Source organism: Anabrus simplex, chromosome 4 (genome assembly GCF_040414725.1).
Source record: "Anabrus simplex isolate iqAnaSimp1 chromosome 4, ASM4041472v1, whole genome shotgun sequence".
In the NCBI taxonomy this organism is placed as follows: domain Eukaryota; kingdom Metazoa; phylum Arthropoda; class Insecta; order Orthoptera; family Tettigoniidae; genus Anabrus; species Anabrus simplex.
In genome coordinates, this window is record NC_090268.1 from 37,835,920 (window position 1) to 37,858,386 (window position 22,467).

The following is a 22,467-nucleotide window of genomic DNA, read 5'->3' on the forward strand; positions in this document are numbered from 1 at the left end:
ATCTGTAGCATGTTTCATATTGTTTCATTTCTTATCTTGTCCTCCTCATCTTACTCAAGATTCCTTGCAGAAAGCGCATTTTTGTCGCTTGCAATCTACTCAAAATCTTTTCTTTTTTGTCCAAGTCCAACATTCAGATCCATAGGTCAATATTGGCAAATAATGTGATAATATATAATGATTTTTGCTGTGGTAGGTAATTTCCAATTTGTAATTATGTCTGATACACAGTAATTAAATTTTGAGCAATTTCCTATCCTCTCCAAAATTTCTTCCTCGATGTTTCCTTTCCCAGTTAGCTTACTTCCTAGGTATTTAAAAGCATCTACTTCATTTAGGAATTTTTTCATCACACTAAACATCCTTCACTATCATTACTTCACTTTTTGTAAAACTTATTTCCATGCCTGCTTTTTCAATTGCCCTCTGCCAGGTATTTAGTTGTTCTTCCAATTTTTGTTCATTTTCTTCCCATATCATCACATTATTGTCCAACTCGTTGCCTGAATGGTCAGCGTCTGGCCTTCTGTTCAGAGGGTCCCGAGTTCGATTCCCAGCCGCATCTGGGATTTTAACCTTCATTGGTTAATTCCAGTGGTCTGGGGACTGGGTGTTTGTGCTGTCCCCACATCCCTGCAACTCCCACACCACGTATTACACTATCCTTCACCACAATAACACACAAGTTACCTAGACATGGCAGATGCTGCCCACCCTCATTGGAGGGTCAGCCTTACAAGGGCTGTATTCGGCTAGAAATAGCCACACAAAATTATTATTATCATTATTATTATTATTATTATTATTATTATTATTATTATTATTATTATTATTATTATCACATTATTTGCATATGCTATGACTTTCTTATCATTTGCTGTTGACCTTTGGCAAACTTTCCTCATAATGTTGCCCAGCACTATATTAAAGGGTACTGGTGAATGGACACTTCCTTGTCAAACTCCTCTGTCTGTTCTAAACCATTCCTACTTCATCATTAATCTGCATTTAGGACTGTAGCTTCAGTGACAAATTCCCCATCAGTTGTTTACTTAGCCTTTTCTTGAATGATTTCAGTTGGAAATTTGTCGAACGTCTCTTCCTACAAACAAATATTTACCCCAATTTGGCTTCATATTATGATCATTCCTACCTTTAAAAATCTCCACTCAAGCTTATTTGACTACTAATGTCATTCCACAATATCTCACCTCTGACAGCTCTAAACATAAAATTTAGTTGAGCAGCTCGTCTCCTTACTTCCAAGTCTTCTTGGCCCAAAGTTTGCTACATTTTCCTTACATCTCTCTTTTGCTGGAAATTGCCCAGAATGTGCTGGTTTTTTATTTATTATTTTTTTTTTTTATATCCTTTCCAGTTTTTGAATCAAGTGATCCTAGTGGGGATCTCATACATGGGAACCATACTTTTATTGCGGTCTTACTCTCTCTTTTACATCCTTACTGCAACCCCTCGTCATTGTTGTCATCATTGTCGGCAGCCACCGCCGCTACTCGTTTCTGAGAATACGTTTTTCTCCTGGAATTCTTCTTTATAGTCTGTAGGCTCTGTGGAGATGTCGCTGATGACTGATCAAGCCAACTCCTAAATACAGTCAAACCTTGATATCTGTAACCTCCATTACTCAAATTTTCAGTATCTCAAATAAACTTCAATTTCCTGACCATCAGTCCTATTCTTCAAATGTATTTATTTCTGTTATCTGAAATTCGATTATACGAATTTCTCAAAGCAAAACTTTCCTTCGTGAAAGCAGAGAATATTCTGTACTGGAAATTTTGTACAACATCAACTGTGAAATACAGCACTTATTGTTTGTGTGTTAGTGCTCCTATGCATACTACTGTACATCTTTCTGGCCGACCTCGGTACGTTTATGTATTGGGTTATCTCTCCACTCATGGTGAGTTGGACCATAGGCAGCTGTGATAGGAAGTGTGAAAAGACTCTATGGGCCATCCCCCTTTATCACATCAGTACCAGAAAAATCTGCAGCGTCTTCTTGACCAGTCATTCAGTGTCTGCTTACAGTTCTGTGAGTGTAAAGCATGAAGAAATGCAAAATGAAATATCTAAGTCTTGGTGAAAAAGTTTGAGTGATAAATGATGTGGAGAAGAATCAGAAAAAAAAAAAAAAAAGGGGAGGCTATTGCAACTGTATTTGGTTATCTGGTGGTAAATGAATCACGATTTATACAACAGCGGAAGAGACTTAAAACATCAAACATCAAGAAGCTATAATTCACCACATAACCTGTGTGAGAGACAAAAACATTCCAACCACCAGTAGCTTAGTTTGTGAACAAGCAGAAAAATTTGCTATTGACTTAGGTTGTAAATCTTTTCAGGCCACCTCTGGATGGCTGGAAAAATTGTAACTTTGGAATGGAATTGTGCAAATGGTAATTACAGGTGAAGTGAAGTAAACTTGTGTCCTCGTACCGAGGTGGTGCAGCTCTTTTCAGGCTCACCCCCAATGGTTGTGAGCTGCATGTACCATTTTAACCACATACCAGCCCTCCCATCATGCTTAAATCTCTGACAGTACCAGGAATCAAATCCGGGCCCCTGAGGACGGCAGGTAATAGTGCTATCCATTACGGTATGGATGTGGATGTAATGTTGGGTGAAAGTGCTTCACTCAGTGAAGTGGACAGCAAACATTACCAAGAATACGTTTTACCAGCTGTTTTACCAGCTGTTTTAACAGCGTACAATCCTAATAACGTGTTTAAAGCTGACATGATGAGACTGCTTTCTGCTGCAAATGCTTGCCTGGAAAGACCCTGGCATTTAAAGGTGAAAAGTGTTTCAGGGGAAAAAGAAGAAAGAGTTGCGGTGGTGATGAAAGCTAATTTGATCAGAACCAAAAATTAAAACTTGTAGTGATCGGAAATTGGCAAAGCGCTGCTATTTTTTCGCATGTGAAGTAATTACTGGTGAGTGGGAGGATTAGCTCAGTGGCTTACCTGTTGGCTTCCCATGTAGATGGCTGAGGTTGAAATTTTGGTTGATTCTAGGCCGATATTTTCATCTCAAGAATCACATGGCGTCAGGAAGGGCATCTTGCCTTAAACCCCTGGCCAAAACAAAAATGAGCCTGGGTAGCTCCAACAACCCCAAAAATGACTGGGATAAGCTGAGTAAAGAAGAAGAAGAAACCATGATCAGTCTCATATGAAAGCAGTAGAAAGTCATGGATGATAAGCTCCATTTATGAATCTTGGCTGCGTGGTAAATAGACAAGAGTTTCAACATGAAGGAAGGAAAATCCTCTTTTTATTCATAGGTGATTGCCCTGCTCACCCCACAGCCCATGGACCAATGGGTGATCAAAAACTTCAAGCACTAATATCACTAATATAGGAGAAGGGCTGTTCAGGGATTCCTAAGAAGAATTGAATCTGTTGATTCTTTAATGGACATCAATCAACCAGGGTCAATAACAATGCTGAGCAAATGATGTGAAGCAGGAAGTACAGGTAATTGTAAATTGCTTCTGCAATGCAGAACGTTCAAAGGGGACTCGGCAGCTGCAGAATACAAAGAGAAGGAAGGTGCTTGTTAATTGTGAAGCTGACTTCGAGGCTTACGTAAATGTGGACTCTGATGTTATAGTGGCTGAGCATCCTATCGATAGAGGTATCGTCAACGCAGCTGCCAAAGAAGAAAAACAAGATGATGATGACTTCCAATGAGATGACTCGCTAGAAGGAAGCCCTCTCTTGTACCATCAGCATAGCAAGCAATTAACATTGTTAAACATTGTGTATAGAAAAATATGCCCAACAGTAGAAACTAACAGATTTTTTCCTTGGTGTTAATGGGGGTATGTTTCGTGTTCCATTACTGTACGTAATCTCTCGTCAACAAGTTGCTATTAGAAGTGCTGTAATTAACGGCATAAAAAAATGGAGATTGTTTCTATATGATTAAATAATATTGTATACAGTATTAGCTTGTAATACATATTATTTGATTATATGCTATAGTCTACATCAGACGTGCTCATGCTGGGCAATTCATCCCACGGGCGGGCAATGAGCGTATGCTATTCAGCCACAATGACGTGGTTACGTCACAGAACATGAAGGTGGGGTGAAGTTCTCCCGGTCACTGTGGCGATACCCAAATTTGAAGTGGAGGCAGAAAATAATGAAAGAAAGAGGGTGGAAATTTAACAACATTTTCAATTTATGCTTTAAGAAATTATTTATGTTCATGGCAGTTTATGTATTTTGACCGGATATGATAAAGAGTTAGGCCAACAACCTGAAATAATTTTGTATTGTACGTAATGAATTACAATTTTCACTATTACATTTTGAGAGGTGCTTTAGAAACATCACTCTGCATCTATACAGAAATTGTGTTTAAATTCCACTCATGTGAAAAAAAACAACAACAACAACATACCATGAAGGAGTTCTTGAATCACATGAAACTTGATAGATGTGATTGCAACATTGATTTACACTGACTGACAGTGACAATGCAACACCAAGGAGGAGTGGTTCGAAAGGGATGAAAGTTGGGGAAAAAACAGAGACGGCACGGATGAATAATTGATGTTTATTTCAAACCGATATGCAGGTTACACAATGCGCATGGCATCGACTCAGTAGGATGTAGGACCACCGCGAGCGGCGATGCACGCAGAAACACGTCGAGGTACAGAGTCAATAAGAGTGCGGATGGTGTCCTGAGGGATGGTTCTCCATTCTCTGTCAACCATTTGCCACAGTTGGTCGTCCGTACGAGGCTGGGGCAGAGTTTGCAAACGGCGTCCAATGAGATCCCACACGTGTTCGATTGGTGAGAGATCCGGAGAGTACGCTGGCCACGGAAGCATCTGTACACCTCGTAGAGCCTGTTGGGAGATGCGAGCAGTGTGTGGGCGGGCATTATCCTGCTGAAACAGAGCATTGGGCAGCCCCTGAAGGTACGGGAGTGCCACCGGCCGCAGCACATGCTGCACGTAGCGGTGGGCATTTAACGTGCCTTGAATACGCACTAGAGGTGACATGGAATCGTACGCAATAGCGCCTCAAACCATGATGCCGCGTTGTCTAGCGGTAGGGCGCTCCACAGTTACTGCCGGATTTGACCTTCCTCCACGCCGACGCCACACTCGTCTGCGGTGACTATCACTGACAGAACAGAAGCGTGACTCATCGGAGAACACGACGTTCCGCCATTCCCTCATCCAAGTCGCTCTAGCTCGGCACCATGCCAGGCGTGCACGTCTATGCCTTGGAGTCAATGGTAGTCTTCTGAGCGGACGCTGGGAGCGCAGGCCTCCTTCAAACAATCGACGGGAAATTGTTCTGGTCGATATTGGAACAGCCAGGGTGTCTTGCACATGCTGAAGAATGGCGGTTGACGTGGCGTGCGGGGCTGCCACCGCTTGGCGGCGGATGCGCCGATCCTCGCGTGCTGACGTCACTCGGGCTGCGTCTGGACCCCTCGCACGTGCCACATGTCCCTGCGCCAACCATCTTCGCCACAGGCGCTGCACCGTGGACACATCCCTATGGGTATCGGCTGCGATTTGACGAAGCGACCAACCTGCCCTTCTCAGCCCGATCACCATACCCCTCGTAAAGTCGTCTGTCTGCTGGAAATGCCTCCGTTGACGGCGGCCTGGCATTCTTAGCTATACACGTGTCCTGTGGCACACGACAACACGTTCTACAATGACTGTCGGCTGAGAAATCACGGTACGAAGTGGGCCATTCGCCAACGCTGTGTCCCATTTATCGTTCGCTACGTGCGCAGCACAGCGGCGCATTTCACATCATGAGCATACCTCCGTGACGTCAGTCTATCCTGCAATTGGCATAAAGTTCTGACCACTCCTTCTTGGTGTTGCATTTGCTCTGTCAGTCAGTGTAAATAAGTGATTAGAATATCAAAGAAAAAGGACAGTTAATTGAAAAAAAGTAACACTCAAAGGGAGAGACTAGTGCCTTGCGGGTCCACCTCTAAATGGGATACATGATGTGATATGTGTACGCGTGTAGGTTTGGTATAATATGCTGCAACAAATATGGAAAGATATGCTTAACTGATCCTCTAGATCTTGTACACTCCTAGACTTCTGCTGTTGGTGCCTCAAGTGGTCCCAGACATGTTCGATGGGCTGATATTTTCATCTCAAGAATCACATGGCGTTAGGAAGGGCATCTTGCCTTAAACCCCTGGCCAAAACAAAAATGAGCCTGGGTAGCTCCAACAACCCTAAAAATGACTGGGATAAGCTGAGTAAGGAAGAGGAAGACATTATCAGTCTCATATGAAAGCAGTAGGAAGTGATGGATGATAAGCTCCATTTATGAATCTTGGCTGCGTGGTATATAGACAAGAGTTTCATCATGTAAAGGGTGATAAATCTGGCGATCAGGCAGGTCAAGGGAAGTGTGTCAGTGTTGCTGAGGCATTCCTGTGACATCCTTGCTGTGTGCAGCCGAGCATTATCCCTCTGGAAAATGCCTCGTGGATGACCTACCATGAAGGGCAACACATGTGACCTCTGAATGTCCTGCATGTATCGCTGTGCTGTCAATGTACCTCATGTCGCTACTTGAGGTGATCAGCTAACATATGTGGTAGGCGCTCAGACCAGCACACCAGTAATGAGGGCAGTATGTTGTGCAAAAGCAAAGACAGGACTGAAGCACTCATCATGAGGCCTCCAGATCAGTGTTCAAAGAAAACCAGGATTTGCCACTAATGACAACCCGGTTCCAATCCATAGCAGCTGAGATTTGTCATTGTCGGGCTCTGTGGCTCAGACGGTTGAGGCGCTGGCCTTCTTACCCCAACTTGGCGTTCGACCCTGGCTCAGTCCGGCGACATTTGAAGGTGCTCAAATACGTCTGATTTACTGGCACGTAAAAGAACTCCTGCGGAACTAAATTCCAGCACCTCAGCATCTCCGAAAACCGATAAAGTAGTTAGTGCGATGTAAAGCCAATATTATTATTATTATTATTATTATTATTATTATTATTATTATTATTATTATTATTATTATTATTATTATTATTATTATTATTATTATTCGGTTTGTCATTCATGTCACCATTGTAAATACAGTGGGTGAATGTCAATTGCAGGATGCGTAATGAATGCCATGAAGCTAAATTTCCTTCAGCCATTCACAGACACAGGAGCCAGTAATGAGGGTACTACTTGTACCTGAATGATGGACACTGTAATAGTCAGATCTGCTCATGCTTGTCAGAGGATCCCATATCCTCTCTCCTGGTGGTCGTTCGAGAGCGTCCTGACCCTAGCTGCCATATTTCCCCTCTTGAATTCTAATAACTGAGTGAAAATTCTTTGATTGCATCATAGAGGCATGTCAGGTAGTCGACAAGCTTTTCACAAGTGGAAGCAGCATTCCATTAATACAAGTACCCTCTGCGAGCCTTTACGTAGGCCGCAGATGGCAGCAATTTCATGGCCTCCAATTGCACGATCATTCATCTAATCACAAAACTATGCAAATCATTTCAGTCTTCTTGAAGTGCAACTTCATGCCGAGTTGTACAGTAAACAACTCCTCCTCTGTGCTGCACAATATTTTTTCAAATGAGCAAATTTATTTATTTATTTATTTATAAATAAACTGGCAGAAAGCCTTGAATTAACTTGTTTTTGCATGATATTTACAAAGGACTTGAAATAAATCCCCTGCTGTATGGTCTTACCGTACATGAATTTTCTATTAATGAAATGTTACACATGTATACATACTGCCTTCAGTAACATTTCTTCCCCTCGGAGTTTTTGTATAGAGTGTCATGGGTTGATAAGGACATGAAAATATAACCACCTGACAAATTTCTGTTCTTAGCAAGGAGCTCTATTATCCTCAGTTTCTCACTTCTGTAAAATACGTCTGTATAAGAATTTCTGTCTGCTAAAATTTGCATGGTTTCTATGAAGTATGCTCTGGTACCAGTCACTTGAGTGTTGTGTTTCATTTACTTTAGGCTAACCTAATTACTTTATTTGTTGACATGTGATTTTTTCCTTGTGCCCTTAGCAGTAATTTCTAAGCTTGTTTACTAACAGCATTGATTTCTCCTTTAAGGCATAGCATTTATAGAGCTAGATGTAGATGCAGTATTGAACAAGTATGCAACTGATTATTTACATAGAAAAATACACAAACATGAAAAAAAGTTTATTTATTTGCTGTCTTTTTTATTGCAAACATGAAAAATATGTTTATTTACTATAATTTTTATGGTAATTATAATTCCAGTGTTATTGTCATGGTATTGTCATGTTATGGTATAATATTGCTCTGCTATAAGATTACATGAACATTTAAACTTACGTTAACATGTACTGACTTCTTTCAGACAAAATTTCCTATGCTTTTCAATTACTGATAGGACCTGAGGAACTTTCTTTTTCTTAAACAAAATGTGTTATTAAATTCCCACAATCATCTCACCTCTGAATTATTTCTGTTTGGTGATTGGTAGCATTTATTCATATTAATGTTATTTGAGATAAATGAAAATCCATAGCCTGTTTCCAGTCGTTCGACTGGGTCAGGAATGGAATGAATTAATCCCCCGTCTATCGGCGAGGACAGGAATTATGCCGGCTGCTGAAGCCTGTCACACTCCTCTGGAGCAGTGATTAATGATTGACGGATGAAACTAAATGATATTGGAGAGTGTTGCTGGAATGAAAGATGACAAGGAAAACCGGAGTACCCGGAGAAAAACCTGTCCTGCCTCCACTTTGTCCGGCACAAATCTGACATGGAGTTGTGGGGATTTGAACCACGGAAGCCACCAGTGAGAGGCCGGCGTGCTGCCGCCTGAGCCACGGAGGTTATATGAGATAATGTGACACTATTTTCTGAAGCTGACAATTGGACACTTACCAATACTAAAATCTTTACAACCTCAACCTCCCCATAATTATACAACATTATGTACATTTATTTTCCATATTAAAAATAATACAATATTGTAGAAAAGACATAAACCTGTTTATCTGTTTATTATTAACATAAGGCAAAATTAGTACATTATTCAACAAATAATACCATTTGTTTACTTACAAAATAACAACAATCGCATGGTCTCAGCTACAATGTGCAAGCATTTTGTTTGCTGTCTGCATGTCCATTTTGACATTGTGTTTCACTTTACCAGATAGTAGATAAACAGATCTCTGTTGGGCAATATACTGTATGGCTGACAAGGTGAGACCAGACCCTGCGTCCAACCGATTTCAACAAGATTCAATGTACCTGTTGGGGGACACTTAACAGTAACTTGTGTATCGGGGTTTAGGTCAATGCACTTTCGTTTTTGAAAAAAAAAAAAAAAAAGCCAAATGTCATAATGCAGGATTTGCTTCAGACCAAGTGGAGGTGATAGAACACTCACATCATCAAGGTTCGCACATAACTATGGTGACCACTCTACCACCGCTCCACTTGACTGCAGTGTAACTCTCCAAGTATATATGCGTTGCATTGGAATCAGGGATTCATTAGTTTTTCAGAAATTATTAGATTGCGGACATGACATGTTCAAGTAAAATGCGTTCGCCTTTTAGTGTTCTATCACCTCCACTTAGTCTGAAGCGGATCCTGCATCATGACATTTGACCTCATTTTGTTTCAAAACGGAAAGAGTATGGATCTAATCCCTTATACATGAGTTAATGTTTGTCCCCCAACAGGTACATTGAAGCCTGTTGAAATCAGTTGGACGCTGGCCTCTTCTTGTGAGTTTTAACTCATTTTGTTGGGGAAACATCAAATGTGTCATCAAAGATTTTTTACATACTGAAATCATCCAATACAGAATGCTGAATAGATTTTTTCAGCCCTTCAAAACTGTAACTACCTCTGCCAGGTTCAAATCTACACTCTTGGGATCCAGAGGCTGACTCTACCACTTATCCACAGACGGAACTATCTTCTTGCCATAAACACAAGCAAAATGATTACAACATTCAACAGTCAACTCTCTTGTCTATTTTACTACAATATTTACTATAAACATAAGGTAAATTGCCATTTCTAACAAATAGATGTCCCAGCAAAACCTATTGGGACACTGAGATAACAGGCTGGGAAATGATGCTCATCCATTCCAAATGGGATATCTGGTCACTTCATTTGAGAGAGACTTCATCTTAAGGAATTTCTGAGAATCTTGAACATCCCTACATAAGTATTCTTGACAAGTTACAGAACTACTATAATAAAACACCATTGAACAGTCCTTCTAGGTGCCACCTTCTTTTTGAAAGCTCTGCTTCTTATGAAGACCATAGCTAGAGTGAATTCATAACACACAAGTTTTGAGAAAATAAACCTGGTATGTAGAAAACTGGAAAACCTAATTGTGCAACTAATATAGATATGTACTCCAAGTCATACATGTTCTCTTGATTAACTGGAGGAATGACTAGGGAAAGGGTCAAAGATGTGGAAAGATGGATAATGCAGTACTAATTGAAGCTTAAAACATATTTTTCAGTAGTTAAACACAGGTAACATTGTTCACATCCTTCTGCTGTACATGCCTCCTGGGTAGTTCTAAGTGAGTGACAGTGTTGGTAAACATTATATCCAAGCCCTCAACTGTGATTGAGAGAGTTTTCTACATTTAAATACCTTTTATTATTTATATATAGTATTGTGCCTAGTGACAGGTCGGTGTCTTCGTATGGAGAATTTCTAACACCAGTGTTCCCCCTGTTTTCACCTTCTTCCTTCAGCCTGCTGTATCTCCTCCCATCTTTTGTGTCAATTCTTCTTCTTCCTCATCCTGCAGTTCCTTTGTTCCCTTCAATGACGTCGTGTATGAGCCCCTCCTGTCTAAGTATTGTCCAATCCAGTTGGCCTTCCTCTGAAGAATTGTATTCAAAATAGTTTTCTTCTCTCCTTCTCTCCTAAGTAAGTCATCGTTTGTCACCCAATCTGTCCACTTATCTTCTCCATTCTCCTCCAACACCACATTTTAAAACTTTCTAGGTATTTTTTCTCCCTTTCTCATGGTCCACATCTCTGCTCCATACAGTGCAATGCTCCAGATGTAGCACTTCACCAGTTTTTTCCTTAGTTCCAAGCTCAACTTGCTGACAACAGAGTCCTCTTCTTGTTGAATGCGACTTTGGCAACCTTTTATCATGGGTTTTGCTTTTGCTTAATGCCTATGTTTTCGTCTTCTTCTAATTGCAGTTAAACATTCTTATCTGGTTGACACTGTCATTATGAAATGTTTCTTCGTGCATTGAAAATTTAACTCCTCTTTATGTATAGACTGCTGGAGAAGAATTTATTGCTACAGAAAAAGCTACTTCGTATTCAATTAATGTGTTTTCTGCATGGTATTCATATAATTTTGTTTTTTATTAGGAAAGTGAAGCTTTAAACTTACTTTTTCTCCCTAATTTGCCTTAGATTAAAATACACTATTGAATTACTTAAAATAATTTCTTTTTTTAAGTTTTATTGAACTACCCAAATTTTGCAGGGAAAATCTTTTGCTTCATACCCCTCCCCAACTCACCCTTCACTTAAGGTGCCTGTGTATGAGTGACATCTATTCTCATTAAAAAAAACTAGCAATTTGGGATAAATGTGATATGAAGAAAGCTAAACAGGTATTTTTTATACTTCACTCTTAGGAGGAATAACTGTATACAGATTTGTAGAGTATATATTTTCTCTAATGTAACTTTAAAGCTTTTCAGTCTGTTGAAAATACAAATTATAATGCACAAAAATACATTGTAAGGTGAAGAATCGGCACTCCCCTCCCCTCTCCACTGGACAGAGTTAATACCCTCAACATTCCCCTCACCCCACTAAGTTCCCTCTCCTCTTTGCGCTACTGAATTAATTTTCCGAATAACATTTCACATTGCATTAGCACTTAATGAATCCCACAGGATGCTACTCTGATGCTAAATATCTGGATTGTGAGTTAGGATATTCTTATCTGCTGTAAATTCTCTGAATTTATGCAGCATTCTCACCACTCAAGATGTTTTATTTATCACCAAAAATAAGGTCTGAAAAGATTTTCTTTAGTTTAATTCCTTACTTTCGTTTCATCAAAATAATTGGCTTACATTTACTCCCTAATGCACAAAAATCCATTGTAAGATGAAGAATCAGCACTCACCCCTCTCCATAGCAACTGTGACCGGAGTGAGGGAACTGGCTTCAGTCCGATCAGAGTTACTGGAGGTGACAATAGCAGCTTAGATAAGTGCAGAAAACTTTCTCAAAGTTACTAAGGTGTTAGTGGAGGACTACTGTAATCATAGTTTGTTCTCACTTGTTCATATCATCATCATCATCATCATCATCATCTGGAACAGTTTCCAACCACAGGCTGGGTCTGCTTGGAACATAAGCTTCTCCACTGTTTTCTGTTCATCCACCACTTTTCTTCTGTCACTGTTGCCCAGTTCCCTCCTCTTGCCTTGATGCTCTTCTTTATATCTTTCAGCCATCTGTCCCTTGGTCTTCCTCTAGGTCTCCTTCCCTTCAACTCCATTTCTAACATCTTTCTTGATATCCTCTCTTCTCCCATTCTCTTAACATATCCATACCACTGCAGCCTTGATTTTTTCTATCTTTTCCTGTAGGGGTACCTCATTTACCATTTCTGTAACTCTCACATTTCTTACTCGGTCCATTCTTGTTAAACCCACTTGTCACCTTTCAAACATCATTTCCGCTGCTTTTATTCTACTTTTATCCCTCTCTTTCATTACCCTCATTTCTGATCCATACGTCAAAATTGGCACAAAATAAGTCTCATAGATAATTCATAACATCACCAAGTGTCAATCATTGACAATAAACAATATTGTACATATTGTGCATGTTTTAAAGTGATTTGATAGAATCTAAGGATGTTTTATAGAACAAAACATGTCATTGTTTAATACATTGCATAACTTTTTTACAGATATGTTATAGTGTTATGTGTTTAAATGTTTTCAGCAGACTGAAAATAAAGTTACATTACTGAGTGGACACCAGAAAGTGCGGCTTCCTTCTTAACAAAATATATTTTCTCTCGACAAATATTGCACTCCATATTTGTTTTTCTTGAGCATAGGAAATGTTTATGGATAAAGCCATCAAAAAGAATATAAGTAATACATAGATGTAGGCATTAAACAGTTCACCTTTTAATTTGTGTATTGTGATATTCAGTACTGGATGCTGAGCAAAATAGGTGAAATCCGGAGAGATGAAGCTTGTTTGGATTACTCAGGAGAGGATGTCATCTTATATCCATGCCATGGCTCCAAGGGCAACCAGTTCTGGCAATATAACCCAGATGTAAGTAGAAAATCTTTCTGTAATTACTTGTATTCTTATTATTAATATATTAGTCTATTACTTGTATAATTAGATCTTCAAATTGGTTTGATATTATATTACTTGGGTAGTAAAATAACTAATGGTGGCAGAAGTAAGGAGGACATAAAATGCAGACTAGCTCAAGCATGGAAGGCCTTTCTTAAGAAAAGAAATTTGCTCACTTTGAACATTGATATAGAAATTAAAAGGATGTTTTTAAAGACTGTCTAGAACATGTCATTGTATGGAAGTGAAACATGGATGATAGCTAACTCAGAAAGGAAGAGAATAGAAGCTTTTGAAATGTGGTATTACAGAAGAATGCCGAAGGTGAGATGGATAAATTCAATCACAAATGAAGAGATACTGAATCGAATGGGTGAGAGGAAATTGATTTGGCTAAATTTGCTGAGAAGAAGAGACAGAATGAAAGGCACATCTTAAGAAATCCAGGTCTTGTTCATTTAGTTTTTGAGGGAAGTGTAGGTGGTGTAAAAACAGTAGGGGTAGACCAAGATATGAATATGGCAAGCAGATTAGAGCAGATGTAGGATGTAATAGTTATGAAGAAATGAAATGGTTAGCTCAGGATAGGGTGGCATGGAGAGCTGCATTAAACCAGTCTATGGACTGATGACCCAACACACATATTAAATATGGACATGAACATAAGAGTATTTTAGTACTGTATTTCTTAGATGTTCTTCTTTACTAAATAAATAAATACTATTATAGTGTTCTGTGTCTATGTTACAGACTCAACTTGTCCAACATGGCAGTAGTAAAAAATGCCTGGCCATTTCTGAAAATAAGCAGAAACTGTGGATGGATGAGTGTGACAGCTCAAAACCTTATCAGAAGTGGAAGTTTGAGAACTATAATCCGTCCAACCTTTAGAAGGTACGGTATACTAAGTGCTCCTCGGAAGGGTGGTGTTGATTTTCTTATTTTATTTATAGCCTACTTTTAATTGTTTATATTAAGATCCCTCTGCTTACATTAAGTTGTAATTTTGAAATATGGTACCCTTAATTATCATTAGACTGAAGAAGTTCAAATTTCTTTTTCAAAGGTCAGCACTAAGCCAGGAGAACTAGTCAATCAGATAACTACTGCTTTATGCATCAAATGAGCATAGAACTGTATATTAAAAATTAGAGCAATTAGCAGGAAATATTAGAAGAAAATATGCAAGAAAATGTGTAAATAATGAACAGAAAAGGATTAAGTATGAGAACTGTCAGTGTTACATTGTTTTGTGTGCAGTATTATAGGTGTATTTAGGAATACAGTTCCATTCATTAGGTCTGATATCTCTATCATAAATAACCTATGTTGAAAGCTTTCCTGGTTAAAATGCATCCTATGGGGCGAGTTGGCCATGCGGTTAGGAGCGCGCGGCTGTGAGCTTGCATCCGGGAGATAGTGGGTTTGAATCCCACTGTTGGCAGCCCTGAAAATGGTTTTCCATGGTTTCCCATTTTCACACCAGGCAAATGCTGGGGCTGTATCTTAATTAAGGCCATGGCCGCTTCCTTCCAACTCCTAGGCCTTTCCTATCTCATCGTCGCCATAAGCCCTATCTGTGTCGGTGCGACGTAAAGCAACCAGAAAATTATCATTAGCTCTGGAGGGTAATAATAATAATAATAATAATAATAATAATAATAATAATCTATAACAGAATACAGGAACATCTTGACTGTGAACTAGGGGAATATCAAGGTGGATTTCGTCCAGGAAGAAGCTGCCCTGACCAAATCATCAGTTTAAAATGGATTATGAAACATCATAGATCTAGAAACAAAAATTTAGTTATTACGTTTGTTGATTTTCAAAAGGCGTATGATAGTATACATCGTGAATCACTGTTGAATGTCCTTCAGGAATTTGGTCTACATTCCAAACTTATTAGCCTGATTGGTATGACTCTTAAGAATACTCAATCTAAAGTTAGATTCAGAAATGAGTTATCTAAATCATTTGCAATTACAACAGGCCTCCGCCAGGGAGATGGACTTTCACCATTATTGTTCAATTGTGTATTGGAAAAGGTCATGCGAGAGTGGACTAAGGTATATCCTCCAAAAGTCAAAATTAGAAAATATATCAAACTAAATTGCTTGGCATTCGCGGATGATCTTGCGATACTGGCAAATGGTTTTGAAGAGGCTAAAGTTCAATTGGAAGAACTTGCAAATGTAGCGAAAAAAGTTGGATTACAAATTTCGTATGATAAAACAAAAATAATGCCTACTTTCAGAACTTTAAATTGAGAGCTATTATTAAATAATAATAAACGAATTGAAATTGTAAGTACATTTAAATATTTGGGTGAAAATCTCACTTGGAATTGCGATGAAAAACCATCAATAGAAAGCAGAATATATAAACTGAAGCAGGCACAACAGATAACTTGGCCTACATACAAAAAGAAATGTCTTTTGATTAATGCTAAATTTAGGCATTATAACTCTGTTATTAAACCAGAAGCAACTTATGCTTGTGAAACATTATTTAAACTCAATACTAGATCAACAACAGAACGCTTACAACGAGTTGATCGAAGGATACTCAGGACGATATAAACAAGAAACATCAGGTGGATGGACAGTGGAGATTGTTGCCGAATGAGGTTATCTATCGGGAAAGTGAGTCCATCACAGACATGATGAGAAAAAGAAGAATTGCCTTTTTTTGTCATATATTTCGACTAAGTGATAACAGAGTTTTAAAACAATTATTTAATTACTTTTGGAATAGTAAATCAAAAAACAATTAGTTTAAAGAAGTCCAAAGTGATTTGGAGGAGTTGAATATTACCATGCAAACCATAGAAAACAGAGGCGAGAAAAGTATTTTGAAGAATAAATGCATCAGGCTTCCTCTGACCACTGTACAGAGGAAACAATATGTTATAACGGATGCGGAGAGGGCAGCCAGGTCAACCAGACTCAAGACTTTTTGGGAGAAGAAAAGGAAGACAAATTTTTTGTAGTCTGATTTAAGTGCTCCAATGTGGGCGTAAACTCTGTAAATAAATAAATAATAATAATAATAATAATCATCATCATCATCATATGAGAAGCTTATTTCCAAAAGGTACCAAATCCAAACAGTAAAATTTAAAGGAGAGAGGAAAAACGCTCAGAGTGTAAAATTTGAACTGGAAATTCATTTGAGCACTTTTATTATGTTCAGATAGAATAAATGTATTCTTATACAAATTATTTCTGTTGAAGCGTTTGCAGTTTAGGAAATATTCAAAGAAAATTATGGTTTTAGTACTTTTTGGCACTGAAACTCTAAATATCTTCACCTGAAAGACATAAATTTCATCATATTTTTTAAATAAAACTGACACTATTTAGTTATAAAATAGTCAGATTTAAGGTATTTACAGTGAAGACATAGATTATTTAAATAATATTAAATAAAATTGAACAAAACAATGAAAAAAATGCAAAGTACCAGTACTGAACTAAAGAAATTCTCTTTCTTCTTCTTAGCAGCATTCTCAATTTTCCTTCGACTGACATTCAGGAGGCTTAAAAATGTATCCCTACACACACTGACAACACCACTATCACTTCTAGCTTTATATTTAATCGTCATTTTCGTCTAAACACGCGTACATTGTGTCTTTTGATTAGGCCTGTGAGTTTCTGGTGATACAACATCAATATATGAAGCAAGAATTTTTTGAGAAACAGCATCTTTATTCTCCCAGAAGGCACCATGAAACGCTACCATTTCTTGTTCTGTTGAGTCACGGGCTCTACAAAACTCACCGACATTGTGGAAACAAGCAATTTTTGGTTTAACACTCGCTTTACTCTCGTATTTTTGCACTTTAGCACGCGTCTCCTTCCATTTATCTGGAGCTAATACCCTCTTCCTTGCTTTATTTACTTCTTCAAGAGTATCACAGTACTCATTTGAGATATCTGATTCCATACTTTTGAAAAAAATAGCACACAGTAACAAAACCAACTTCGTAAGAAAACTGTCACTTCACGTCATGTAAACAAAGCGCGGCCATTTTGCTGCTGTTCACGTGACCCAGAAATGGCCTCCCATTGGCTGCATGGATACGGTACGTATTGGCACATTCAGGCCACAGGATTTGGTACTTATTGGCATCAAACAAGATTTTTAATGCCCTGTTTGATATGGATTTAGGTCGTTTTGGCCATTTCTTTTTCTTCCATGCGATGGAGCTACCTACCAACGTACGTTTTCTATCATAATCTCAATTTCGATATTTTTGGAGTTGGTACCTTTTGGAAATAAGCTTCACATATAGGAAGGTTGGTCATGTGCTGGACAAATATGGACTTTGACGTCTGTATTAAGGATCTGTCAAGCTACCAGCACGATCATGACTTTTGCGGACTTTAAGAAGGTGTATGATTCTGTGGACAGACACTGTTTTTGATACTCTAGAACAACTCAGAGTGGACAGGAAGGCCAGAGAACTAATCCGGCAGACTCTCACGAATACGTCTTTTAGAGTGAAATTCCTTGTGGAAATTTCTTCTGTGCATTTTTAAATATGTATGGGCGTTTGTCAAGGTGATTGCATCTCCCCTATTCTGTTTGACTTACTTCTAGAGAAGTTATTAGAGAATGGGAAAGGGACATCAAAGGTGTGAGCATCAGAAACTTGGGAAGCAAAGTCAAGGTGAAATGTTTAGCCTTTGCTGATGACCTAGCAATCATTACTAAGACCAGAGAAGAAAGCAGATATGCTGTACAGAGATTACACAATATAGCATCAAAGGCAGGCCTCCAGATATCGTACGAAAAAACCCAGTTGATGGTAAATCTACATCAACATAGCAAAAAACCCACTAGAGATGGAAAAGGCACAATTTCACAGGTGTCCTCCTTGAAATACCTTGGAGAAATCATACTACTATCGGAACTAGACAGTAGGGCCAACATAGAAAGAGCCACTAAACTCCACAAGGTGTACAGACCAACGTGGAATTACTACAACAAGAGAGTCATATCGCGTAATGCAAAAATTACGACATTACAAGACTTGTTTTGCTGGAAGCTTTATATGCTTCAGAAACTATATCCTTTGGAGGTCACTCTTCTAAATTTATAGAAATGGAAAACCAAGGAAGGAAAATTTTCCAGAAAATGTATGGTCCTGCAAGAGAAAATGGAATGTGGATTAAGATGAGAACAGCCGACCTTTACTCATTAACTGACAGGTTCACTGATGCTGTACGCAAGAGAAGCCTTAAATTCTGTGGCCATATCTATAGAATGGACAGCAACAGACACATCAAAATATTTGAAGTCATCGACTCAAAGAAGGTTAAAATACACTGGCTAGAAGAAACTAAAGTGGACCTCCAAGAAATGAATATCAGGAACGACAACATAGAAGATCATGGAGCTTTTAGTACAATAGCAGTCAAGCACAAATTCGTGGAGAAACCTAAAATTAAAACTGGTAAAAAGTGGTCCACAGAACACAAGATGCAACACAGTGCATTTGTGAAGAGATTTTCGAAGGAGAAGAAGTTGAAAACCATCAGACCAACAAACAAGTTCAAAAGCACTCTTTGAATGGGCATGACAAAGAAAGAAAGAAAGAAAGAAGAATAATATAGGAAGAGGAATTAGGAATTGGAATAATTTATCAAAGGAAATGTTCAATAAATTTCCAGGCTATTTGAAATTGTTTAAAAAAAGGCCAGGTAAACAATCGATAGGGAATCTGCCACCTGGGCAACAGCACTGAATGCAGATGAGTGATAATTGTTATTGGTTTCACATCCCCATTAACTTCTTTTTACGGTTTTTGGAGATGCCAAGGTGCCAGAAATTTGACCCACAGGAGATCTTATACATACCAGTAAATCTACCAACATGAGGCTGACATATTTGAGCACCTTCAAATACCACCGGACTGGGCCAGGATCGAACCCGCTAACTAAGCTCAGAAGGCCAGCGCTCTAACCCTTGAGTACTCAGCCCAGGCAAAGAAAAATGGCAGCAGCTACTGGCAGTACTCAAGTTATGATCCTCTGTTAATGGTTTATCTCAAACTGTTCTGCGTGTTGATGAAAAAATGAAGTGGCGTGTGGCTTTTTTTAGTGCCGGGAGTGTCCGAGGACATGTTCCACTTGCAAGGTTCAGGTCTTTTGATTTGACACCCGTAGGCGAAGTGCATGTTGTGATGAGGATGAAATGATGATGAAGACGACACATACACCCAGCCCCCGTACCAGTGAAATTTACCAATGATGGTTAAAATTCCTGACCTGCCGGGAATCGAACCCAGGACCCCTGTAACCAAAGGCCAGAACGCTAACAATTTAGCCATGGGGTTGATGCAGTTGGTAATGGGACTTAAATGATCAGTTTGAAGAAAGATGTTCTTAAGATTAGAACTATCATATATATTTTACTAGTATTTATCAGTAGTAATTTCAAAGTAAGAGGTCGGTGAATTCTATTTTATATATAGAGGGTGCTGACAAAATGTATACACACTTCGACAGGAGATATCTACCATTGATGCTTTCACGGCCAGTACTTATAGACATGATATAGGCCTTTTAATTGTATATGAAAGAAATTAAACATAAGGAACTTCATCTTTTGGTCCATATTGAACTGAGATCACAATTAAATTAGAATCTAGCAGGTTCCACCTTTTCAATACAAAATACAATGTTGTTGGATGGTATTTACAACATTATTTATTACAGAACATGTTTCGGTGCTCAATTTTTGACACCATCATCAGCTGCTCAGAGTGTGCGAAAAAACTTGGCAATCTAAACATTAAACAACATTTTGTCATACGTAACTCCTTAAAATACATATATACAAACAATAGAATATTGCACTAGTTGAATCCTTAAACATCTACCGTAAATTATGCTATATTAAAACTCTAATATGTAACAAGAGAATTCTTGTAAGTCATAAATATAAAATTTCTCGATAGTATGATAGTACAAAATCACAGACATTAAGGAATGTGAAGACAACTCATCAAACAGACGAGAAATTTTATATTTATGACTTACAAGAATTCTCTTGTTACATATTAGAGTTTTAATATAGCATAATTTACGGTAGATGTTTTAGGATTTAACTAGTGCAATATTCTATTGTTTGTATATATGTATTTTAAGGAGTTACGTATGACAATATGTTGTTTAATGTTTAGATTGCCAAGTTTTTTCGCACACTCTGAGCAGCTGATGATGGTGTCAAAAATTGAGCACCGAAACATGTTCTGTAATAAATAATGTTGTAAATACTACCCAACAACATTGTATTTTGTATTGAAAAGGTGGAACCCGCTAGATTCTAATTTAATTATGAAAGAAATGTTCGTGATATCTCTACTTTTATGTAGGTGACATTCCCACAAAGTTTCGTGAATATCCATGCATTAGGTAAAAATATATTTTTTTCTCCAGAGTGTCGCCTTAATTAAAACTGACTTTGAAGAAAGTATGTCATTAATATCAAGCTTAGAAAAAAAAAAAGGAAGACAGTATACCCATACTGAGGTGAAGGTATAATAAAAGTATACTTAGAAAGACAAAAAGCAACATGAAAACTTATGTTTGATTCACTTTAATCTTTGATTCTCTCATTTTTATCATGTTTTTAATGAGCAGAAACTGTATTCTCATTCTAGCTATTTCACTTTTTTAACAGTCTCATATTTTTTCATGCTTCTGTGTAAAATGTGACATTTAATGAAAGGGGTCATATTTTGGAAATTTGTTAGACTAAAGTGAAAAAGATCACAAAGATCTGACAAAGATCACAAGTTTCAATAGAGATTCTATAACATTAATTAGAATTTGTAAGATAAGCAAGTCTAAGAGCAAGTCTGGTAGCTTGATGCCAGTTTGTCATCAAGGTAGTCCTATTGAGCCACCACCATGGGGTAGGAGTAGCATCTCTGTCACCTGAGAGCTCTGGCTTCGATTCCCAGCTTGTCCTTAGACAGTAATCGCAATATGAGCACACTGATCTTGTGACACTTCAGTATCTGCAGACATTTGACTGGACAGCAGTTGTCTGGGCAGGACAAAGCCCTTGGGCTGTTATTTGCCACATTTACTTTTCTTCGTTTTTAGTCTTTGTATTAATCTTGTGCAATGCATGTGACATTTAAAAAATTAAAATTCATATCACCAGAGGCATAGAACTTTTAAAAAGACCTATAGATCCCACTATGAATGACTTGAAAATTTAAAGTTACTTCTTAGTATGATGAATAAAAGCTTCAGAAAAGCTTTATGTAACATACGGTACCTACACATTTGCCTTGGTAAATACAGTAACTCTTCCTTTTCAGTTCATTCTTCTCCACATTTAATTAAAATGAATATGTCTGAACATCAGTAAAAGTTCAGATGTTGTATTTGTAGCATTATGAATTCAGAAAAAAAAAAAAACTATAGTAAAGTTATGACCTACTAATTATTATTATTATTATTATTATTATTATTATTATTATTATTATTATTATTATTATTATTATTATTATTATTATTATTATTATTATTAAGTTATTATTATTAATTTGTTTGTGTTATTTTTACAGCTAGTCTAAGGAATGCAGATCTCAACTTCTGTATCGTGCCATCAGCTTTGATCAACAATCTATTAGGTGACCTTCAATGATGCATTTTGAATAAGAATTAACCAGGATCAATGAAGACTGAAGGAAGGAAATTTTCGAATTTCCTGTGGTCTAACATTTGTAAAGTTGTCATCATCGTCATTGCCATCATCAGCACCAGATAAAATGTACCATATCCAGTCACTTCATCAAATTCACTCGTTTTCTTTATTCCTCATACCCTGTGGTTCTACAATTTTCCAGTATAGTCTGAGATTTTTAAAGTTTAATCTAAATTTACTTCACATACTTCACTCATGTCCATAAAAATATGTCTCTATTTTAACCCAAATTTGTACTATGTGAGAAAGTATGCAATGCCACAGTTGAACTACTTATGCATATCTTAATGCATATCACAATGCATATGGGAAAAATAATTTAGCCAAAACAT

The 22,467-nt window shown here is 37.9% G+C and overlaps 1 protein-coding gene across 2 annotated transcripts in view; it reads left to right on the forward strand.

Annotated features, from left to right (window-relative positions):
• The window catches only part of Pgant9 (polypeptide N-acetylgalactosaminyltransferase 9), a 455,552-nt gene extending 433,295 nt beyond the window's left edge, over positions 1–22,257 (forward strand). For both annotated transcript variants that reach the window (XM_067145039.2, XM_067145040.2), the window contains exons 9-11: positions 13,247–13,375; positions 14,153–14,296; positions 21,996–22,257. In XM_067145039.2, coding sequence (XP_067001140.1) covers positions 13,247–13,375; positions 14,153–14,293 — 270 coding nt within the window. In that variant the 3' untranslated portion in view covers positions 14,294–14,296; positions 21,996–22,257. The remainder of the gene's footprint in view (positions 1–13,246; positions 13,376–14,152; positions 14,297–21,995) is intronic.
• The last annotated feature ends 210 nt before the right edge of the window (positions 22,258–22,467 follow it).